At 49.7% G+C, this 19,700-nt stretch overlaps 1 protein-coding gene across 2 annotated transcripts in view; it reads left to right on the forward strand.

Moving 5' to 3' along the window:
- Positions 1 to 16,891, forward strand: part of LOC125116585 (L-gulonolactone oxidase) — a 32,759-nt gene extending 15,868 nt beyond the window's left edge. Inside the window, exons 7-13 of one of the 2 annotated variants that reach the window (XM_047761946.1) lie at positions 4,175 to 4,282; positions 5,102 to 5,178; positions 11,510 to 11,659; positions 12,520 to 12,684; positions 15,027 to 15,117; positions 15,591 to 15,626; positions 16,043 to 16,098. In XM_047761946.1, the coding sequence (XP_047617902.1) occupies positions 4,175 to 4,282; positions 5,102 to 5,178; positions 11,510 to 11,659; positions 12,520 to 12,684; positions 15,027 to 15,117; positions 15,591 to 15,626 (627 nt within the window). In that variant the 3' untranslated portion in view covers positions 16,043 to 16,098. Of the gene's footprint in view, positions 1 to 4,174; positions 4,283 to 5,101; positions 5,179 to 11,509; positions 11,660 to 12,519; positions 12,685 to 15,026; positions 15,118 to 15,590; positions 15,627 to 16,042 lie in introns of both variants that reach the window. The other variant, XM_047761945.1, reaches the window with a different exon arrangement.
- Positions 16,892 to 19,700: the final 2,809 nt, after the last annotated feature.

The raw sequence follows: 19,700 nt of genomic DNA on the forward strand, positions 1-19,700 counted from the left end.
GAAGATCCAGATTCTCGGCCATTTTCCCTTCCCTTGTATTTATTTCCTTTCCTTTTCTCCCCTTTCCTTTGCTCTTCCCTTCCTCCCAACCAACAAGTATTTATAGCCCATAGATTAAGGTCTTCCAGACCGAGTTCTGGAAGAGCCCCGGGAGAGCCACCACCAGGGGGCAGCATAGACCCTGGGGATACTTAACTCTGAGTCAGACCACCCGGTTTGAAGCCCATCTTCTCCCCTGACGTGCTGTGACTTTAGACAAGTCCCCCTGCCTCTCTGAGTTTGGATTCCTCACCTGCGCAGTGGGGATAAGAGAACTGTGCCCACGGGATTGTCTGGACTCCAGGAAACGCAGTACATAAGTCCTCCACCCTTCATAGCCTCTGAGAGAGGGCCCCTTCATCCATCCTCTCTTTGGCTTTATCGGAAGAGCATACTATTTGGCAGCATCGGCAGATCGTATGCTCTTCAGGTAAAGAGATTCTAGAATTGGAATCAACACAGCACTTTCCAGGCCGCATGTGCTGGTCGCCCTGACCTGCTCATGAACATCGTCAGCACCTCTTAGCATCCTCTCCCTCCTCTTCCTCCTCCCTGCTCGGGGCTCAGTTTCTGGAGGGCAGGGATGCTATCTGAGGCCTCTCTACTGCCCCCGGGTCCACAAAATACAGACCACAATTCAAGGTCACTCAGGATCCATTGGTTTAGAATTTATTAAAAAGCCATTCTTTCCTGGAATTGTTCCCATCTCCTTCCACTTGTCTCAGATGCCATTCTGAGCTTCCCAGGACTGATTTTCTTAGCTACATCTCAACATGGTTTCTGAATGCCGCTCAAAGCCTCAAGGGAAGGGAGAGTCAGAATTAGCGCCTCTGGGCAGTTGGGGGAGGAAAGACAGCTTGTCCAGTTCTGCGAAAGTGGTACTGAGAAAGGGGCAGGTTTCGTGACTTTTTATGACAAAGTCTCAGCATTGCTGACACTTGCAGTCTGGTCAGTGTGAGATACAGCCAGTTAGAAGACATGAGGATTTTAGAAATTGCTGTCTACTTTTGGCCCTTTATGCTGCCCAAACTGTAATGAGATCTGAGGAATACAGCTGGCTGCCTGCATCAGCCCTCCCCCAATGTCCCCGGAAGCAGGACTGGTCCCCAGGACACAGCAGCCTTGTCAGCAGCAACCAGATGCCCACTGCTGTCTTGAGTGGCTGTCTGCTGGTGACTGGGTGACCCTCAGCTGTGGGACACTGCTTCTGCTCGAGAGCCTGGTAACATTCCCGAGAGCCAATTCAGTAATACCACAATGAGGAGTTCCCATTGTGACTCAGTGGGTTAAGACCCCACATAGTGTCTGGGAAGATGCAGGTTTGATCTCTGGCCTCACTCAGTGGGTTAAGGATTGGGCATTGCTATGGTTGTGGCATAGGACTCAGATGTGGCTCCGATTGGACCCCTGGCCCGGGAACTTCCATATGCAGCAGGTGAGGCCACAAAAGAAAAAGAAGTAATGCCACAGTGCTAATTTAGGGGGAAAGAGCCCTCTAGAACCCTTGATGCCCATAACATGACAAGGAAGAGATTCCTCTGGGGCCCAGACTCCTCTGACAGTGCTCCTGGGAAACAAAGTCAGATGGAGGTCAGGTCGAGGAAATCCACCATTTCTAGTTTTATTGGTTAGTGGCTGCTTTCACACTATTACAGAATTGAGTAGTTGCGACTGAGATGGGAACGCCTGAAATATTTATTATCTGGCCCTTTATAGGAAGACTTCACTGATCTCTATCATGGGGGAAACTAGATATGAATGAAATAGTTACTGACCTATAGGAGTCACTTGATGAGTTTCAGAGACAGGTGGATGCTTCAGCACCTGCAGTATACTTCTGGAGTGGTTGTGATATAAAAAGAAGCCACTCAGAATGGGAGGGTACAGCTTGATGGGGGATCTAAATAGAGCATTTAAATTACTGCCGTCTCAGTTCAGATCTGATGCTTTCCAGGTGCTCGACAGTGACTAGTGGCCAGCGGCTATTGTACTGGACAGTGTCTGTGGAAGGGGGCCTCTTAGAGCTAAACCAAGAGGGTTGGGCTTGATTCTGTTGGACATGGAGATCCACCAGAGATTTTCAAGCTGTGTTTTGGAATGCTTTCCTGGAGATGTTGTCTGGAGAGATGACAAAAGGGACAACTTAGGAGGCTAGAGCAAGAAGGCCAGTGAGAGCTAAGCAGGGTCTGGGCTAAGTCGTGGTCTCAGGAGTGGATGATCAAGGAAGACTAGAAATAATGCAGAGAGAGGCACCTGGCAGGGAGGGAGGGAGGAAGGAGGGAGGGAGGAAAGCTATTTCTTTTTTTTTTTTTTTGTCTTTTTGCCTTTTTCCTAGGGCCACTCCTGCGGCATATGGAGGTTCCCAGGCTGGGGGTCTAATCAGAGCTGTAGCTGCCAGCCTACGCCACAGCCACAGCAATGTGGGATCTGAGCCGTGTCTGCGACCTACAACACAGCTCAGGGCAACGCCGGATCCTTAACCCACTGAGCAAGGCCAGGGATCAAACCCGCAACCTCATGGTTTCTAGTCGGATTCGTTAACCACTGCGCCACGAAGGGAACTCTGGAAAGCTATTTCTTCTTTGTTCTACAGAAATGCTGTCCTGAGGCCTCAAACAGCTTCCTGAGAGTCATAGCTAGGAACTCTGAGGGGGACGAGGGCTGGTGCCCTGGCTGTGAGTTAGCGCTGCTCAGATTCAGAATCCAAACTGTCCACTGGCCACACACCACGAGGCAGGCACTCTATGCAGGAGCTTTGGCACAGATGATCTCATTTCATCTGCACATGTGCCCATGTGTTATTGGTGGTAAAACCGAGGCTCTGGGGAATGCAGCATCCTACAAGGTCATGCAGCTGGGAAGCTGCAGAACCAGGACTTGAATCCAGAACTGACTCCCAAACCAGTGCTGTTCTCCAGCCTCCCCACTGCCTAGCAAACCCAAAATCTACCTCTGCTTTGGCTCAGAACTTGGCGTGTGTCAAGTTTTTTGTTTTTTTCTTTTTTTTTGGGGGGGGGGGTCTTTTGTCTTTTTAGGGCCGCACCTGTAGCACATGGAGGTTCCCAGGCTAGGGGTCGAATCGGAGCTATAGCTGCCAGCCTATGCCAGAGCCACAGCAAAGAGGAATCTGAGCTGCGTCTGCAACCTACACCACAGCTCAAGGCAACTCTGGATCCTTAACCCATTGAGCAAACCCAGGGATTGAACCCACAACTTCATAGTTCCTGGTCAGATTCATTTCCACTGTGCCACCACTGGATCTCCTGTCCTGTGTCAGCTTGATAGGTGTCAGGCAGACAAGATTTGGTCTGTGACATTATTGTCACATGTATAATGATGTGTCATAGGCTCTCCTGTTCCATTTTATTGACAGCCTTTGATGCCTCAGGGGTTGTGGGGCTAAGAGATGATGACAATGATGGTGACGATGACAACATAAGAGTAATAGTAGCAGCAGCTTATACCTACACAGGGCTTACTGTGCTTGAGACACCATTTTAGAACTTTTTAGAATTTTCTAGGCATTTAACCTCCACGGCAATCCTGCATAATACTGCTATTCGTCCCATTTTACAGATGAGGACACTGAGGCACTTGCCCAAATAGATAATAATTGTTCAAGCCAGGACAAACGAGGAGTCATTTTTGTCCTCTAATTTCCTCGGGGAAGTGGAGTTCCCGTCGTGGTGCAGAGTGGAAACCAATCCAACTAGGAACCATGAGGTTGCAGGTTCGATCCCTGGCCTTGTTCAGTGTGTCAAGGATCTGGTGTTGCCATGAGCTATGGTGTAGGTCACAGACATGGCTCGGATCTGGCATTGCTGTGCTTGTGGTGTAGGCTGGCATCTACAGCTCCGATTAGACCCCTAGCCTGGGAACCTCCATATGCTGAGGGTGAGGCCCTAAAAGGACAAAAGACAAAAAAAAAAAGTTATGTGGGAAAGTCAACCCATAAGTGGACCATTTTAAGGTCCAGCATAAAACACATTCCTTGCCATTCGTCAACATTAGGACAATTCGAGGTCTTTTCTTTTGATGGGGAGAAATGGAGGCACACTGGGGCCCTGACTTCCAGCATCCCCACGGGTGTCCTGGGACCAACACCACCTCTGCTCCTTCCTTCCACCGAGGACAGGTTCTGGACAACCTGGACAGCCACCTGAAGAAATCTGAATACTTCCGCTTCCTCTGGTTCCCGCACAGTGAGAACGTCAGCGTCATCTACCAGGACCACACCAACAAGGTAGCTGGGGGGCATCTTCCCCATCCTCATGCAGCACCCCCAGCACCCCCCGGCCCAGCCTCACACCCCTCTGGCTGCCGGGCACTGGTCCCTGTTATTGTCCTGAGGGTCAGTGAGAAGCGAGAGGAAAAGAGTGAGCATCGCTAAATGTGAGGGGAGAAGCACAAAAGGCTGGAGAGCAGAAGGAGGAAGGAAGGTGGGCCCAGTAAGGGTCCGAGGCGTCCGCAGGTAGGGGTGTATAGGGGTGAGGTCAAGGGACAGCCAGGTGTAGGGGAGGGGAGCAGAGGACAGGCTAGGATAATGGGTCCCAGGCTGCTGGGCAAGACCTCAGAAGCCAGGGAGTCCCTCCCACCTTCCCTCCGGTGCCCCCCATCTTTCCCACTCGTAACTGTGCAGGTGAAGAAACCCATCCCGGTGTCCTTTGCACACAAGCTGCTTCTCAGCAGGAGAAAACAAAGCCATCACTTAGGGTCAGTGTTGAAAGGACCAGTTGGACCCAGGCCAGGACACCCCCTGTGTGTGAGGAGCTAGGGTGGCACACATAGAGGGTGATGGCAGGACACGCAGCTCACACACGCTGAAGAGAAGGGACAGACACATCTTTGTTCTGTGTGTTATACATATATAACACAGAAATGAGCATGAGACAGAAGGGGATAGGGTGTGGGATTGGAGGTGCCACCAAGAAGTGAGGCTTCCAATTGTCCTGGCAGATGGGCCGCCCCTCCCCCAGGACATACACAGCCTTTCCTGGGACACAGCTCCCTCTAAGGGACGCGCAGCTCTGGCCCTGAACCGATCATAAATTCTGCTTCCCAGCCTCCCTCCTCTTCAGCCAACTGGTTTTGGGACTACGCCATTGGATTCTATTTACTGGAGTTCCTGCTCTGGATCAGGTAGGAATGCAAGTGTTTTCTTTCAACAGCATCTGCCATGTATGGTTGGGGACGTGGTCCATCAGGAGCACTCCATCCAACCTTTACGCCTGCAAGCTGGTTCTGTCTCCTGGGTCCGGAGCAGTGGTTTTCAACCCTGGGGAGGTTTTTTTTAAAAAAAAAAAAAAAAATACTTGGAGTTCCCGTCGTGGCTCAGCAGAAGTGAATCTGACTGGCATCCATGAGGACACAGGTTCAATCCCTGGCCTTGCTCAGAGGGTTAAGGATCCGGCATTGCCGTGAGCTGTGGTGTAGGTCACATGTGTGACTAGATCCCCTGTGGCTGTGGCTGTGGCGTAGGCCGGCAGCTGTAGCTCCAATTGGACCCCTAGCCTGGGAACCTCCATATGCCTCGGGTGCAGCCCTAAAAAGACAAAAGACAAAAAAAAAATGCTAATCCCCAGGAACTGCTCCTTGGCTCACAGGTGATATGAATCTTCCCATTGTCCTGCTTCGTACCTCCTTCCCAGCCCTAAAATCTGGGCTGATGCTCAGGCTCCATGTCTGCCACCAGGCATGTAACCATGAGTGACGGGGAAGGTTTTATGGGGCCTGGAGTGGTGACTCTGTATCCCGCCAAGACAGGGAAAGGCATGATATTTTTTAAAAATATTTCATACATGTAAATAATACAGGTGACTTAAAATATAAAGAAAGTGGAGTTCCCTGGTAGCCTAGTGGTTAAGGGCTCGGCGTTGTCACTGCTGTAGCTTGGGTTACAGCTGTGGTTCGGGTTCAGTCCCCGCCTTGGGAACTTCCACATGCCATGGGTGCAGCCAAAAAAAAAAAAAGTATGAAGAATGATATAATAAGCATACACGTAGTTACTACCGGCCTAGGGAACAAGACAACACTGTACAGTTAGAGTCCTCTTGGTGGAACTCCCAGACGGTAGTCCTTCCTCCAGAGGTAACCTCCACCCTGGTCTTCATGCTTATCCTTCTCTTGCTTTTATCTATACTGTTGCTTTCTGAATCCTGAGACAATAAATTGGTAATCCAGCTTTGATAGTGATATCTATCCGTGTTGAGGCTGTCGTTTTTCATTTTTCACGATATGCATTTAGCACAATGTATTTATCCATGCTCTTGTTGATGGATATTTAAGTTGTCCCAGGAATTTTTTTTTTTTTTCCATCACAAACAATGCAGCTGTGAGCATTCTGGAATATTGCTCCCCATGTCTTGAGTATACAATCAGGAGTGGAATGCCTGTGTCACCAAGTATGAACATCTTAATTTTACCAGATCAAACTGTTCACCTGAATCACTATGTCAAGTTAACTGCCAAGCACTGTAAGAATCTCTGTGCCCCATAAGCTGGTCAAAATCAGAACTGCCAGGCTTTTAAATTTTCCTGTGATATGTGATACATGCTATCTCACTATGGTTTTTATTTTATTTTATTTTTATTTATTTATTTATTGTCTTTTTGTCTTTCCTAGGGATGCACCTGCTGCATATGGAGGTTCCCAGGCTAGGGGTCTAATCAGAGCTGTAGCCGCCGGCCTACACCACAGCCACAGCCAAGCCGGATCTGAGCCATGTCTGTGACCTACACCATGGCTCACGGCAATGCCGGATCCTTAACCCACTGATCAAGGCCAGGGATCGAACCTGAAACCTCATGGTTCCTAGTTGGATTTGTTAACCACTGCGCCACAACAGGAACTCCTCACTATGGTTTTTACTTCTTAGTTCCCCAATTATTAATCAGGTTGCCCAGTTTATGAATCCTTCGGATGTTTCTTTTGTGGCGTACCTATTGTCTGTATTTTGCCCTTTGTAAAAGTTGGGTTGTTGTTTTCTTCTTTGTGTTTCATAGGGTTGTACATGTGTTTTGAGCACTAGTCCTTTGCTGGTTGTGTGTTTTGCATCATCTTTTCCCTGTTGGTGTCTTGTCTTCCATTTTGTATTGTTTTTTGTTTTTATTTTCATTTTTTTAAAATTTTATTGAAGTATAGTTGATTTACAATGTTGTGATAATTTCTGCTGTGCAACAAAGTGATTCAGTTGTTTTATGGTGTGTAGAGGTATTTAGCTTTGTAGTCAAATGTATCCATTTATTCTTTTGTCTTGGGGACTTTGGTGTCTTACTAAAGACCATGAGCCCAGCCCGGAAGCCATCATGTCATGCAGTTATAGAGCAGGGATGAGAATGGAAAATGTCCAGCCAGGCTTCTCTTCCATCACAGTGCCCGGCAGCTTTATGTGCCTTGTCTGTGGAGTCCAAGCCCAGTGAGCATCTAAATAAATTGGGCTCTAAATCACCTCCTGGCTGGAGCAGGCGCTCCAAGGGAGCTCCATGGCCTCTGAGCCTACATGGCTCTGACTTAGTGCCCAAGGGTTCAGAGATGAAAACTAAATAACCAGTGAGGCAACCGGTGATTTCATGGCTGTGAGGCGATAAGACTCACTGCACCCCTGGGAGGGCAGGGACCCAGGGTCACTCAGCCCTCACCTCAGAGCCCCAGACAATGCCTGGCACCTGGAGGATGCTTGTAGGTATTCATGTAAGAAACGCTGAATGAAAAGCTTGGTCCCCACCCTTGAAGTATTCAGTAGAGGTTGACTGCAGAGGTGACAGTGGTGGCCATGGATGGAGAGGCAGGATCTCTAGGGAACAGATCCCTGGAGAGTGAGCCAGGGCCACAGCCAAGCTCAGCTTCTGGGCTGAAAACAGCCTGTGTCCTGGGGCTGGTGGAAGCCTCACCATGGCCTGGCTGGCCTCTGAGACCCCAGGTAGCATCTGCCCTGAGAGAGACGTCCTCCTCTCCTCCCATCCCCGCAGCATGGGCCCTCCCCACCCCCACCCCTGCCATCCCTGCAGTATGTACCACTATCTGAGCCCCAGGATACTCAGACAGCTTGAAAGGAGCCCGGGCCATAGGTTCAAGTGCGTCTGGATTCTGGTTTTCACTGCTTCATTTACGTGCTGTGTGACTCTGGGTAAATGGCTCAGCCTCTCTGAGCTGCTGTTTATTTTTATTTATTTTTATTTTTTGTCTTTTTGCCATTTCTAGGGCTGCTCCTGCGGCATATGGAGGTTCCCAGGCTAGGGGTCTAAACGGAGCTGTAGCCAACGGCCTACACCACAGCTACAGCAACTCGGGATCTGAGCTGCGTCTGATCCTACACCATAGCTCACAGCAACGCCGGATCCTTAACCCACTGAGCAAGGCCAGGGATCGAACCCTCAACCTCATGGTTCCTAGTCGGATTCGTTAACCACTGAGCCACGACAGGAACTCCAGCTGCTGTTTATTCGTATATTATAAACATATGAGGGGAGGGGGAGGAGTAGAGGGGACATAGAATCCCGGGCACCTGCAGGGTGGGAGGTGGGAGCACATCCAGAGGAACTGCTTCTCTGCCCAGGGCTCCAGGCTCTGATCCGGCATTCCAGCCAGCCCAAGAAGGCCTCCGGGGCCAAGCTGAGCCTGTTTCCCAGGAGTCTTCAGTGACAAGAGAGGAGGCACAAGCTGCAGCCAAGGTGATCAGGGCCAGTTCAGCTCACAGAGCCCTACGCTCAGGAGTAGGGTGACTGCACAGCCTCTGTGTGGCTGTCCCACCACAAGCCCCTGGACCTGGGCCCCCCACGGCCCCTGCTCCTGCCCCAAGGAGCCCCTGGCCGCACATCTGAGGTTGGGCCTCTCTGGGGCTGCCTTTTAGCCTGTCTGTTTGCAGCCTGCAGCGCGGGCTCTCAGCCCTTAACATGCAGATCACCACACACATTCAAGGACACAAGCTCACATCGTTCACCTCCGTGCCTGATTCCCCACTGTCTTTCCCACATGCCTGGGTCTTGAGTGCATGTAATGTTGTGGGAGAACGTGGCCTTGGGGTATCAGGCAGACTCCCAGCATCTATGCCACAGTGACCCCTCCTACCATTTGCAGATATAAATGTTAGATGGTGCCCACACTGCACATGGCCCACGGTGAAGAGGCCAGTGGTCTGGCCGCCTGCCCACAGTGGGAGCCCTTTTTTCCTCCCTCCCTCCTTCGAGGCAGATGCCACAGGCCTGATGTTGCAACCTGACACTACACTCAAGGAGAAGGCTGATTTTATTTTATTGGCTTTCAAATACATCCATAGTGAAAATTAATTTCTTATAACCGAAACAACCTTTGGGAGTTGTGGCCCAGCAGTAACAAACCTGACTAGTATCCATGAGGATGCAGGTTGGATCCCTGGCCTCACCCAGTGGGTTAAGGATCATGGTGTTGCTGTGAGCTGGGGTGTAGGTCGCAGACGCAGCGCAGATCTGAGGTTGCCATGGCTGTGATGTAGGCTGGCAGCTGTAGCTCTGATTCGATTCCTAGCCTGGGAACTTCCATATGCTGTGGATGCAGCCCTAAAAGCAAAAAAAAAAAAAAAAAAAAAAAAAAACAACAACAACAACAACAAAAACCTTTAGTGTGTATGTATGTGTGTAGGTAAAGGTTTGGAAGAATGTGACTTGGTGAGTGAATTTCCCAGAGCAAAAAGCCAAGGGACAGTTCCTTCCCGGCCCAAGGAACGCAGAGCCCTCTCTCTGTAATTTCTTGGGGAGATCCAGCGTCATTTCCAAAAACAAGAATCTGGAAGCCTGACCCTGTCCTGGGACACTAGCCTCCACTGGCCACTTAAAACAACCAAGCCTTCCCAGAACAGCCACACGTGGAAGGAGGGAGAATTACTACAACCCAAAGTAAATGAAAGTGGCAGCAACCTGCTGAAATTAAAACTCTACCTGGGAGTTCCCGTCGTGGCGCAGTGGTTAACGAATCCGACTAGGAACCATGAGGTTGCGGGTTCGGTCCCTGCCCTTGCTCAGTGGGTTAACGATCTGGCATTGCCGTGAGCTGTGGTGTAGGTTGCAGACGCGGCTCGGATCCCGAGTTGCTGTGGCTCTGGCGTAGGCCGGTGGCTACAGCTCCGATTCAACCCCTAGCCTGGGAACCTCCATATGCCGTGGGAGCGGCCCAAGAAATAGCAACAACAACAACAACAACAAAAGACAAAAAGACAAAAAAAAACCCAAAAAACTCTACCTGGCCCTTTGCCCCAACAATTTGCTAAGGGTACACGTACAAAGACAATTGTGATAATGCAGCTTGTGGTGGTGTAACATTGAAAACAACAGGTGTTGGCAAGGATGGGGAGAAACTGGACACTGTGCACTGTTGGTAGGAATGTAAAATGGTGGAGCCTCTAAAGAAAACAGTATGAAGTTTCCTCAAAAAGGTTACAACTAGAACTTCCGTATGACCCAGCAATTCCGCTTCTAAGTATAGATCAGAAAGAATTGAAAAGCATGATTTCAAAGAGATACTTCCACATTTATGTCCACAGTAGCATAATTTATACCAGCCAAAATGTGGAAGCAACCCAAGTGTCCAACAGATGACTGGATAAACAAAATGGGCTCTATCCATACAATGGAATATTATACAGGCTTTAAAAAGAAGGAAATTCTGACACAAGCTATAATGCAGATGAATCTTGAAAACAATATGCTAAGGGACACATAAATATGGTGTGGTTCCACTTACAAGAGGTCCCTAGAGTAGTCAAATTCAGAATGGGGGTTGCCAGGGACTGGCAGGAGGGAGAAATGGGGAGTTGTTGTTTAGCAGGGGACAGAGTTTCCGTTCGACAAGATTCTGGAGATCTAGCACACAGTGATATAAATATACTTAGCACTACTGAAATGTACACTTAAAAAATGGTTAAGATGGTAAATTTTATGTTATGTAGTTTTTTAAAAATCACAATTAAGATGGAAAAAACCCAAAGTCATTAAAGGGGAAGAGTGGGATAAAACCCATAACCAGATTACTGTGCAGCTATGGAGAGAGTGATGTAGGGCAATATTTGAATTCCCTGGAGGTAATTCCCAGGCTGTAGGTAAGTGCACATGGCAGAGTAGGTAGAGAATGAGGATGCAGTGTGTAAAGAACTTAGCCGAGTGCCCAGCACACAGCTGGCACTAAGTGCTGGATGAGATCCCATTGTGGCTCAGCAGGTTAATAACTTGGCATAGTGTCCCTAAGGATGTAGGTTCAATCCCTGGCCTCACTCAGTGGATTTAGGACCCAATATTGCCATGAGCTGTGGTGTAGGTCACAGATGTGGCTCAGATGTGGTGTTGCTGTGGCTGTGGTGCAGATGGGCAGCTGCAGCTCTGACTCGACCTCTACCCTGGGAACTTCCATATGCCGCAAGTGTGGCCATGAAAAAGGAAAAAAATCGCCTTCCTAAATGCTGGATAAGGCAATTATTATGCACCCTTCTACCCTGCCCACTAGCACCTTCGTGCCAGGCCTCGTGGGCTGGATCAATCGCTTTTTCTTCTGGCTTCTGTTCAATGGGAAAAAGGAAAACTGCAACCTCAGCCACAAGATCTTCACCTACGAGTGCCGCTTCAAGCAGCATGTCCAGGACTGGGCCATCCCCAGGTAGGAGCTGTGTGGGCCAGCCTGCGGGAGGGTCAGGGACAGGGAGATCCCCTTGGGTCTTCCGTGCAGCCCTGCCAACCAGATTCCCCGTTCTGCCCGTTATAAGGAGGGGCAAACGGGAGGCTCTGAATCCCCACCCAGTGCCCTTGCACCACTGTGCCTCTCAGGAGGGACCAGCCAGGAGATCCTGTCTACTCCCCCCATGGGCCCCTCTCCAGCCATGAGGCCGGGTACTGGCAGGCTTGGGCTTGGAGCATAGGGCTTCGTGGGCAGCATCTTGTTTTCTGAAAGACTCTCCCCTGCGTTCTGTCCCTTGTTTGGGTTCAGTCCCTGGGGGCCAGTGCTCTACATTGGGAGAAACCCCCATGGGTCCAAGGCTAGATCCCTGGCCCAGCTCACAGCAGCTTTCTCTTTCAACTGCCCCGCTCTTTGTCCCTCTCCAGGCAAAGGGGGGCCGGTGCCTCGGCTTAAGGGATGAGTCTGTTAACTGTTCAAGGGGTGGGGCCACCAGACGCGTGGGGCAGGACTGTTAGAAAAAGTAGAGATCTTGGCATCAGAGTGACTTGACTCTGTCTGAAGAAGAGGAGGCTGGGGTGTGGGACAGCTGAGGCCAGAGACCCGAGGAGCCTCCGATTGGTCGGGGGGCCCGGGGGGTGAGCTGAGAGCAGTAGGTAGGTCTCTGCATCTATGAGGACTCTGAGAGTGGCCATGAGCAATGGGCCTCCTCAGGACCAGGAGCTTGCGGCCCCTCTCGGCTAGGAGGTCGTGCAGAGTCTCGCGAGATGGCTCTGGGGGTGGGGGAGAGCCTTTCCTAAAGTCTGGGTTCCACCCCCCCCCCCGCCCCCCATGGCCGAGTGCAGAGAGAAGACCAAGGAGGCCCTCCTGGAGCTGAAGGCCATGCTGGAGGCCCACCCCAAGGTGGTGGCCCACTACCCCGTGGAGGTGCGCTTCACTCGGGCAGACGACATCCTGCTGAGCCCCTGCTTCCAGAGGGACAGCTGCTACATGAACATCATCATGTACAGGTGACATTCTCGGGGGTGCGGGTGGGCAAAGCTGGGCCCTCTGCCCGAAAAGCCCCCGCTCCTTGCCCAGCTTTCAGGGCCAGTTGAAATGCCACCCCCTCCAGCGAGCCTTCCCTGATCCTGGCAGCAGAAAACAGTCTTTCTTTCCTCAAAGTTTCCACCACTACCATTTCTAGCCTGTATTGTGTTCATGCCGGAGTTCCTGTCGTGGCACAGCAGAAATGAATCCGGCTGGGAACCATGAAGTTGCGGGTTCGATGCCTGGCCTCTCTCAGTGGGTTAAGGATCTGGCATTGCCATCAGCTTTGGCGTAGGTCACAGACGTGGGTCAGATCCTGCGTTGCTGTGGCTGTGATGTAGGCTGGCAGCTGTAACTCTGATTCGACCCCTAGCCTGGGGAAGCTCCGTATGCCTCAGGTGCAGCCCTAAGAAGTGAAAGAGAAGAAAGAAATGCTCCCATCTGTAGCTCCCATTTGTGATGCTGACATTAACAGAATGATAGATTCATGTCAGCTTATGTGCCTGCCCTAGTCCATGATTCCAAGAGCCCGGAACATCGTGTTGAGAAGGATTCTGAGGCCAGGCTTCAGTTTAGCAGAAAAGAGAATGGTACCTGGATGCATTTGCCCATCTTAACCAGCTCCATAAGCCCTGGGCAGATTCCTTGTGCTCAGACTGTGCTATCTTGTTCCTGGTTACTTGCACAGTCGTCTCCAGTGTGAGAATTATGGACATGCACAGTTTAAGAAGCTCATCTTTTTTTGTTTTTGCTTTTTAGAGCCACACCTGCAGCATGTGGAAGTTCCTGGGCCAGGGGTCAAATTGGAGCTGCAGCTGCCAGGCTATGCCAGAGCCACAGTAACTCGGAATCCTTAACCCACTGAGCAAGGCCAGGAATCAAACCCGCATTCTCATGGATGCTAGCCTCGGTTTTAACCCACTGAGCCACAATAGAAACCTCAAAGCACATCTTTTCTAAAATCTCCCCCTTAAGATTGTCTTACTTCTTTCCCATCCCCCATCAATAACAGTCTTTCTCTGGCTTTGCAAAAGACAAACATACCTCTCCCCCAGCCAGAATCTTACCATGCTATAATTCCCAGCACGTAAAATCCCCCAAACTTAGAGGACCCCAAAGGCTGACTCAAGACGGCACTGTTCTGGCGGGGAGTTCCAGAAAACCAGAAAAGAGATTTTCTGAAAGACATATTAAATGGGAGGCAGCTTATTTCATGAAGAGACAAACTTGCATCCAGGCTCAGTCCTCATCCATCTGTCTATCTGTCTATTTTATACCTGTGAAGGCAAATTCAGAAGTGGGAAAGTCGTCATGGGGCTGCATGATAACATTTGCCTTTTTTAGAGTTTTACCTTTGACTTTTTCTGTCAATCAATCGGACTTTGCAGCAAGGACTGACCAACTAGATTATATGGCCATGCTTCCTATACACCGAATGAGGTGATTCTGATGTAAATATATTTATTTATTTATTTTAAAGATGTGTATGTATCTTTTAAGTAATCTGTACGTTAAAAAAATTTGGGGGGAGTTCCCATCATGGCACAGTGGAAGTGAATCCGACTAGGAACCATAAGGTTGCGAGTTTGACCCCTGGCCTCGCTCAATGGGTTAAGGATCTGGCGTTGCTGTGAGCTGTGGTGTTCTGCTTAACTCCCATTTAACGGGGAGTTTAATGCTGCATTTTAACACCTCCCTTCTTTACTTTCCAAAAAAAATAAATATTTCTTTAAAATTTTTTTCATTTTGGGGCCACCCCCTCGGCATATGGAGGTTCCCAGGCTAGGGGTTGAATAAGGAGCTGTAGCCACCGGCCTATGCCACAGCCACAGCAACGCCAGATCTGAGCCACATCTGTGACCTACATGACAGCTCATGGCAATGCCAGATCCTTAACCCACTGAGCGAGGCCAGGGATCGAACCTACGTCCTCATGGATCCTAGTCGGATTCGTTTCCGCTGAGCCACAACAGGAACTCCACAAAACTTTTTAAATTGACATTTTCAATATTTAGATTTAAAATTCAAATCTTTAAACTGAGTATAAACATATATATTACACACACATACATACATACACACACAAATCTTTAAAATTATTTAAACCCATGACAACTTTCAGTTGCCAATTTAAAAAATATGCAAGAGGATGCAAACTTTTTCCAAATCCTTTTGAACAAAAGCCTGCAAGGTGCGGGCTCATTGCCATCCGGGTCCTGCAGGCAGAGCTAAGTGCTGGGCACGGCCCAGACAAGGTGCCTAATGATTGAGTGGGACCATGCAGAGCAGGGACAGGGCCTCATCTTCTTCTGCCCCTCCCCAGGCCCTACGGCAAGGACGTGCCTCGGCTGGACTACTGGCTGGCCTATGAGACCATCATGAAGAAGGTGGGGGGCAGGCCCCACTGGGCCAAGGTAGGATGCCATGAGTCAAATGGAATCCTATGGGAAGGCGGGGGCGGGGCGGGGGGGAGTTCAGCCAGGCAGCCGCTGGGAGCCACGGCTTCCACCAGAGGGCGCACCTCTTCCCTGTTCACCTGCCCGCCCAAGGCTCAAGGGGCTGAGCAAGTCCCAGCAAGGAGGGTCTCCACTACTCTAAGGAGACCCAGCTTCCTCTGCGCCCACGTTCCCACAGCCCAGTGATTGTAATTCCCTCAGAGTTTTCAGAGAAATTCCTCACCTTTCATTTTATTTAATTCTCACAGAAACCCTACGAGCAAGTTAAGGCAGCGAGCTCATTTAACAGACAGGAAACTGAGGTCTCTCAGAAGTGACCTATTGGCAGTAGACTTAGTAATTGGCAGTAGAATTGGGGAGAGAGCTTCTCCACTGTCAGAGAATGGGGAGTGTATTGCTGCATTTAACACCTCCCTTCTTTACTTTCCAAGAACTTCCTCCCTCCCATCTGGGTTTCTACATTATAGGTATGTGTGCATGCAAGCGGTGTGTGTGTAGATGTGTGCATTCATGTGCATTATGCGTTCACACACACACATGTGGGTATGTGCAAGGGCATGCATGCATGTCTGTGTGTGTGTGTGTGCATGTGTGCGCATTGTGTGGGGGAGTGTGCATGTGTGTGCTGTGTGTATAGATGTGTGCATGTATGTACATTGTGTGTGCATGCACACACAACGTGGGTATGTGTAAGTATGTGCATGCATGTGCTTGTGTGTGCATGCATGCATGACTGTGGGTGTGGGCATGCACATGCTGTGTGTGTGTGCCTGTGGGTAGGAGTATCACGCAGGCAGGCACACAGACATGGGGGCCCGTTTGCAGCCCCGCTGAAATGCTAGCTCTGGGGAATGAGGCCTGTTGTATCTGGTTGCTTCCTCAGGCCCACAACTGCACCCGGAAGGACTTTGAGAAAATGTATCCTGCCTTTCGGAAGTTCTGTGCCATCCGAGAAAAGCTGGACCCCACAGGGATGTTTCTTAACGCCTATCTGGAGAAGGTGTTCTACTGAGGCAGAAATAGAAAACAAGTCGAGCCCACCCTGTCCCATTCCCCGGGGCCCATCTTCCCCGAGGCTGAAGGCTCCAACCCTCACACCAACATACCATGGTTCTATTTCTCTGAAGGGCCCTGACTGATATGTAAGGAAAGAGATGAATTGGTGAAGTAAACACAGAGAACAGCATGCAGGCTAAACCCTGAGGCTTGAGAAATGGCAAAGTCCAGATCGCTCCCATGTTCTGCAGATGAGGAAACTGAGGCTCAGAGAGGTGATGATACTTGTCCAACATCACAGAGCCAACTAAGAAAGGCAGTGCCCTTAAATGTTTCAACCAAAGTAGGTCTTGAAGCCGTATATTTTTCATAACTTGAATTTAAAATCTATTCTATTTTGAAATCTATGAATTTTGCCTTCTATTCCCTGATGTAACTGTGTTTTAAAGTTTTGAGTAGTGCTTTGTTTTCCAAATCTTTAAACGTCATTTCTGCTCGAGGAAGGAGTGCTTTTATGGCCCCTCACATCTACCCCGGGGTTGAGGGAGGAGAAATACAGACCTTAAGGAACACACTGTATAATGGCATAAGTCCAAAACCATAAGATTCAGTAAAACCTCCATTCCTAGAACACTGAGTCAAAAGAATGTTCTAGAAAATCTAATTACCAGAGAACCCAGGTGCCCTATGTCGATCAGATGTTTGATAAATATAATTCACTCGTCCGTTGATTGGAGATCTTTTGATGCCTGAAGATCAGACTTTCCCCCAAGTTCTCACTGCAAGATCCTTTTGATATCAAATATGGGCTGAGGCCATAAACTGGGCTCCTAAAGGCTTTGCTGATTCAAATCCACCTTTTCTCTCCTCCCTCACCTCCTCCTGGCCACTGCTGGTCCAGGTCCCCACTGGCTGGCTTTTCCTCTCTCCCAGGGCTGCCCTCGGGTCCAAGCCTCAGGTAAGGTAACATGAGCCCCTGGGGCAGACACACTTCTCATCTGAGGGGACTTGGGAAATCACGGATGCTGAGGCTCCAAGCCTGTCATTCTAACAGTGGAGAGCGATGGCCAGCAGCATGCAAGAAATAGGATGGAAGGGAGAGGAGAGGGGTGCCCCTGGGCCAGCGCGAAACTAAATCATAGCACAGCCTTGGGGCTGTTGGACCGTGAGGGGCTCTAAAAATGAACTTGGGATGAGCGTTCACCCGCCAAAAGGAAATGTGCAAACCCCCAAATCGGCCGAGTTGACTTGGCCACCTGCGCGGGCCGGACTCAGAGCACAGTATGGCGGAGGTGGGTGGGTCAGCCGACTGAAGGAAGGCAGTGAAGCCCCGCATCAGCAAAGCCTCAAGCACCACTGATCCTTCTGTCCAGGTCTGCATCACTGTTAGCCCCGGAACAGGGACTCGTGGCGCCGCCCCCTGCCGGCGGATTCGGGACCCTGCGCGGTGCGGACGCAGGAGAAACAAAGCTCATGGCCCCCACCCCGACCTAAACACGGGAGGCCCACTTGCCCTAAATTCTGAAGGCTTCAGAGAAGGGAGCAAACCCGAGGGGCACCGTGGAGGAGGGGCGGTGCCACGAGGAAAGAGCTCTCTCTGCAACAGGAGGTTTCAAATTTAGCAGGGGGTGTTTCTGGGCCAGGAAGATCTTACCTGTAGGTCTCTAGTCGCTGAAATGAGGCCAAAGGCAAGAGCTATTCCAATGATGGGGGAGTGGAAGTTGAAAAATAGCTGAAATAACTACGAAAAATAGTTCCCGGAGGAGCCAGTGAATTAAGGGGGAAAAATACAAAGCAGCCTCTGAGTGAAGTTGCACTTAACACCCAAGCCTAAATCTTAGTTTTCACCTTGGGTTTCTTCCCTGTGTGATAAGGTCAAGAGAAGCCCAGATATTTCCAGAAAGTTCTCAAAAAGAATGATCAAAATTTTGGTTTAGAGAGTTCCCATTGTGGCGCAGCAGTAATGAATTCAACTAGTATCCATGAGGATGTCCATATGCCGGGTGAGGCCCTAAAAAACAAAACAAGCAAAAAATTTGGTTTTTTTTTTGCTTTTTAGGGCCGCAGCTGCAGCATATGGAGGTTCCCAGGCTAGGGGTCAATCGGAGCTGTAGCTGCCGGCCTACACCACAGCCACAGCATTATGGGATCCAAGCCGTGACTTTGACCTACATCGCAGCCCACGGCAACGCCGGATCCTTAACCCACTGAGCAAGTCCAGGGCTGCTGGTACAGTTGGCCAGGCTGCACACTGTACAGTTATCATTTCACCTTGTAGTCATCAGAGATGACATCTAATTACAGTTTTCAGACAGAGAGCCATCAAGGGTCAACACAGAGACTACAGCAGGGCTCATGCCCCCCCACCCCTTGCCAGGCAGACACCAAGCCCTCTTTTCTCAGAACATCAAGCCCTGCTCTCACTCTGCTGCAAGGATCCCAGAAGCCATAAACCAAGGGCTCATTATCCGTAGACCCCCAGCCAGAATTATCCACATTATGTCTCCTTACCTAGGTGACCTCATTTCCTGCCACAGACTTTCTGGGATCTCAGGCTGGAACTTTAGTCAGGGATGGAGGGACATCCAAGGACCACTGTGCAAAGGGGGGAGGGGATGGAGAGAAGGGTCCCAGCCAAACTCAGAATCAGCTTCAGGCTCTATCTTTTAAGGGGCAGGCCTAGGAGAGTTTAAAGGAGGTTGCGTCAAAAGAAGCAACAACTGGGTAGAGTGCCTGCCCGCATCTAGCCACATAATGGAAAACAAAAAACAACTTTTGAAATGTAGTATGTGACATGAATGTCATATATAAATTATAATTATGGTCACTTCAGAAAATGCCTTCTGAACCCATACCCTAACTAGTGTCTGTCTTTAAGAGAATCATACTAACTTTACTCTGAATTTCCTTGATAGCAATACTAAAGTACTAGCATCTGTGGGCATAAACCAAGCCCTAGAGTTTGTTGCTTGGGTGGCAGGGGTGCTTATAATTTAGGAGAGACAAGGGATGGTAAACTAAAAATAGCCTAGGCTTTTAACTTATAGGTGGGCTTTTCCACAACCCTGGATTATTTTTATGTCCATTTGAGGTATATTTGATGAAGAGAGTTCTGTAGAGAATATTCCTAAATGGAGAGGCTCGATAAGGTAAAGTACCACAGTTGGTCAGTGCCACCTGATGGCGGCATAGGGTATTGCAGTTCAGCTGCATTTCAGCGTGAGGGGTGAAAAGTTCTCAGGAAAAACAGAGGCAGAGAAGTTGCTGGGGTGGAGGGAAGGATATAATGGTTGTATAGACTGATGGTGGTCAAACAACGCCAGTCAAGAAGTTGCCACAGGGATTCCAAGTTCTTACAACCTAAAGAAAATTACCTCATTCTGGAGTTCCCATTGTGATGCAGCGGAAACGAATCCAACTAGGAACCATGAGGTTGCGGGTTCAATCCCTGACCTCGCTCAGTGGGTTAAGGATCCAGTGTTGCCGTAAGCTGTGGTGTAGGTCGCAGATGCGGCTCAGCTCCTGTGTTGCTGTGGCTGTGTTGA

The sequence above is a fragment of the Phacochoerus africanus genome, chromosome 15 (assembly GCF_016906955.1).
Source record: "Phacochoerus africanus isolate WHEZ1 chromosome 15, ROS_Pafr_v1, whole genome shotgun sequence".
Taxonomy (NCBI): Eukaryota; Metazoa; Chordata; class Mammalia; order Artiodactyla; family Suidae; genus Phacochoerus; species Phacochoerus africanus.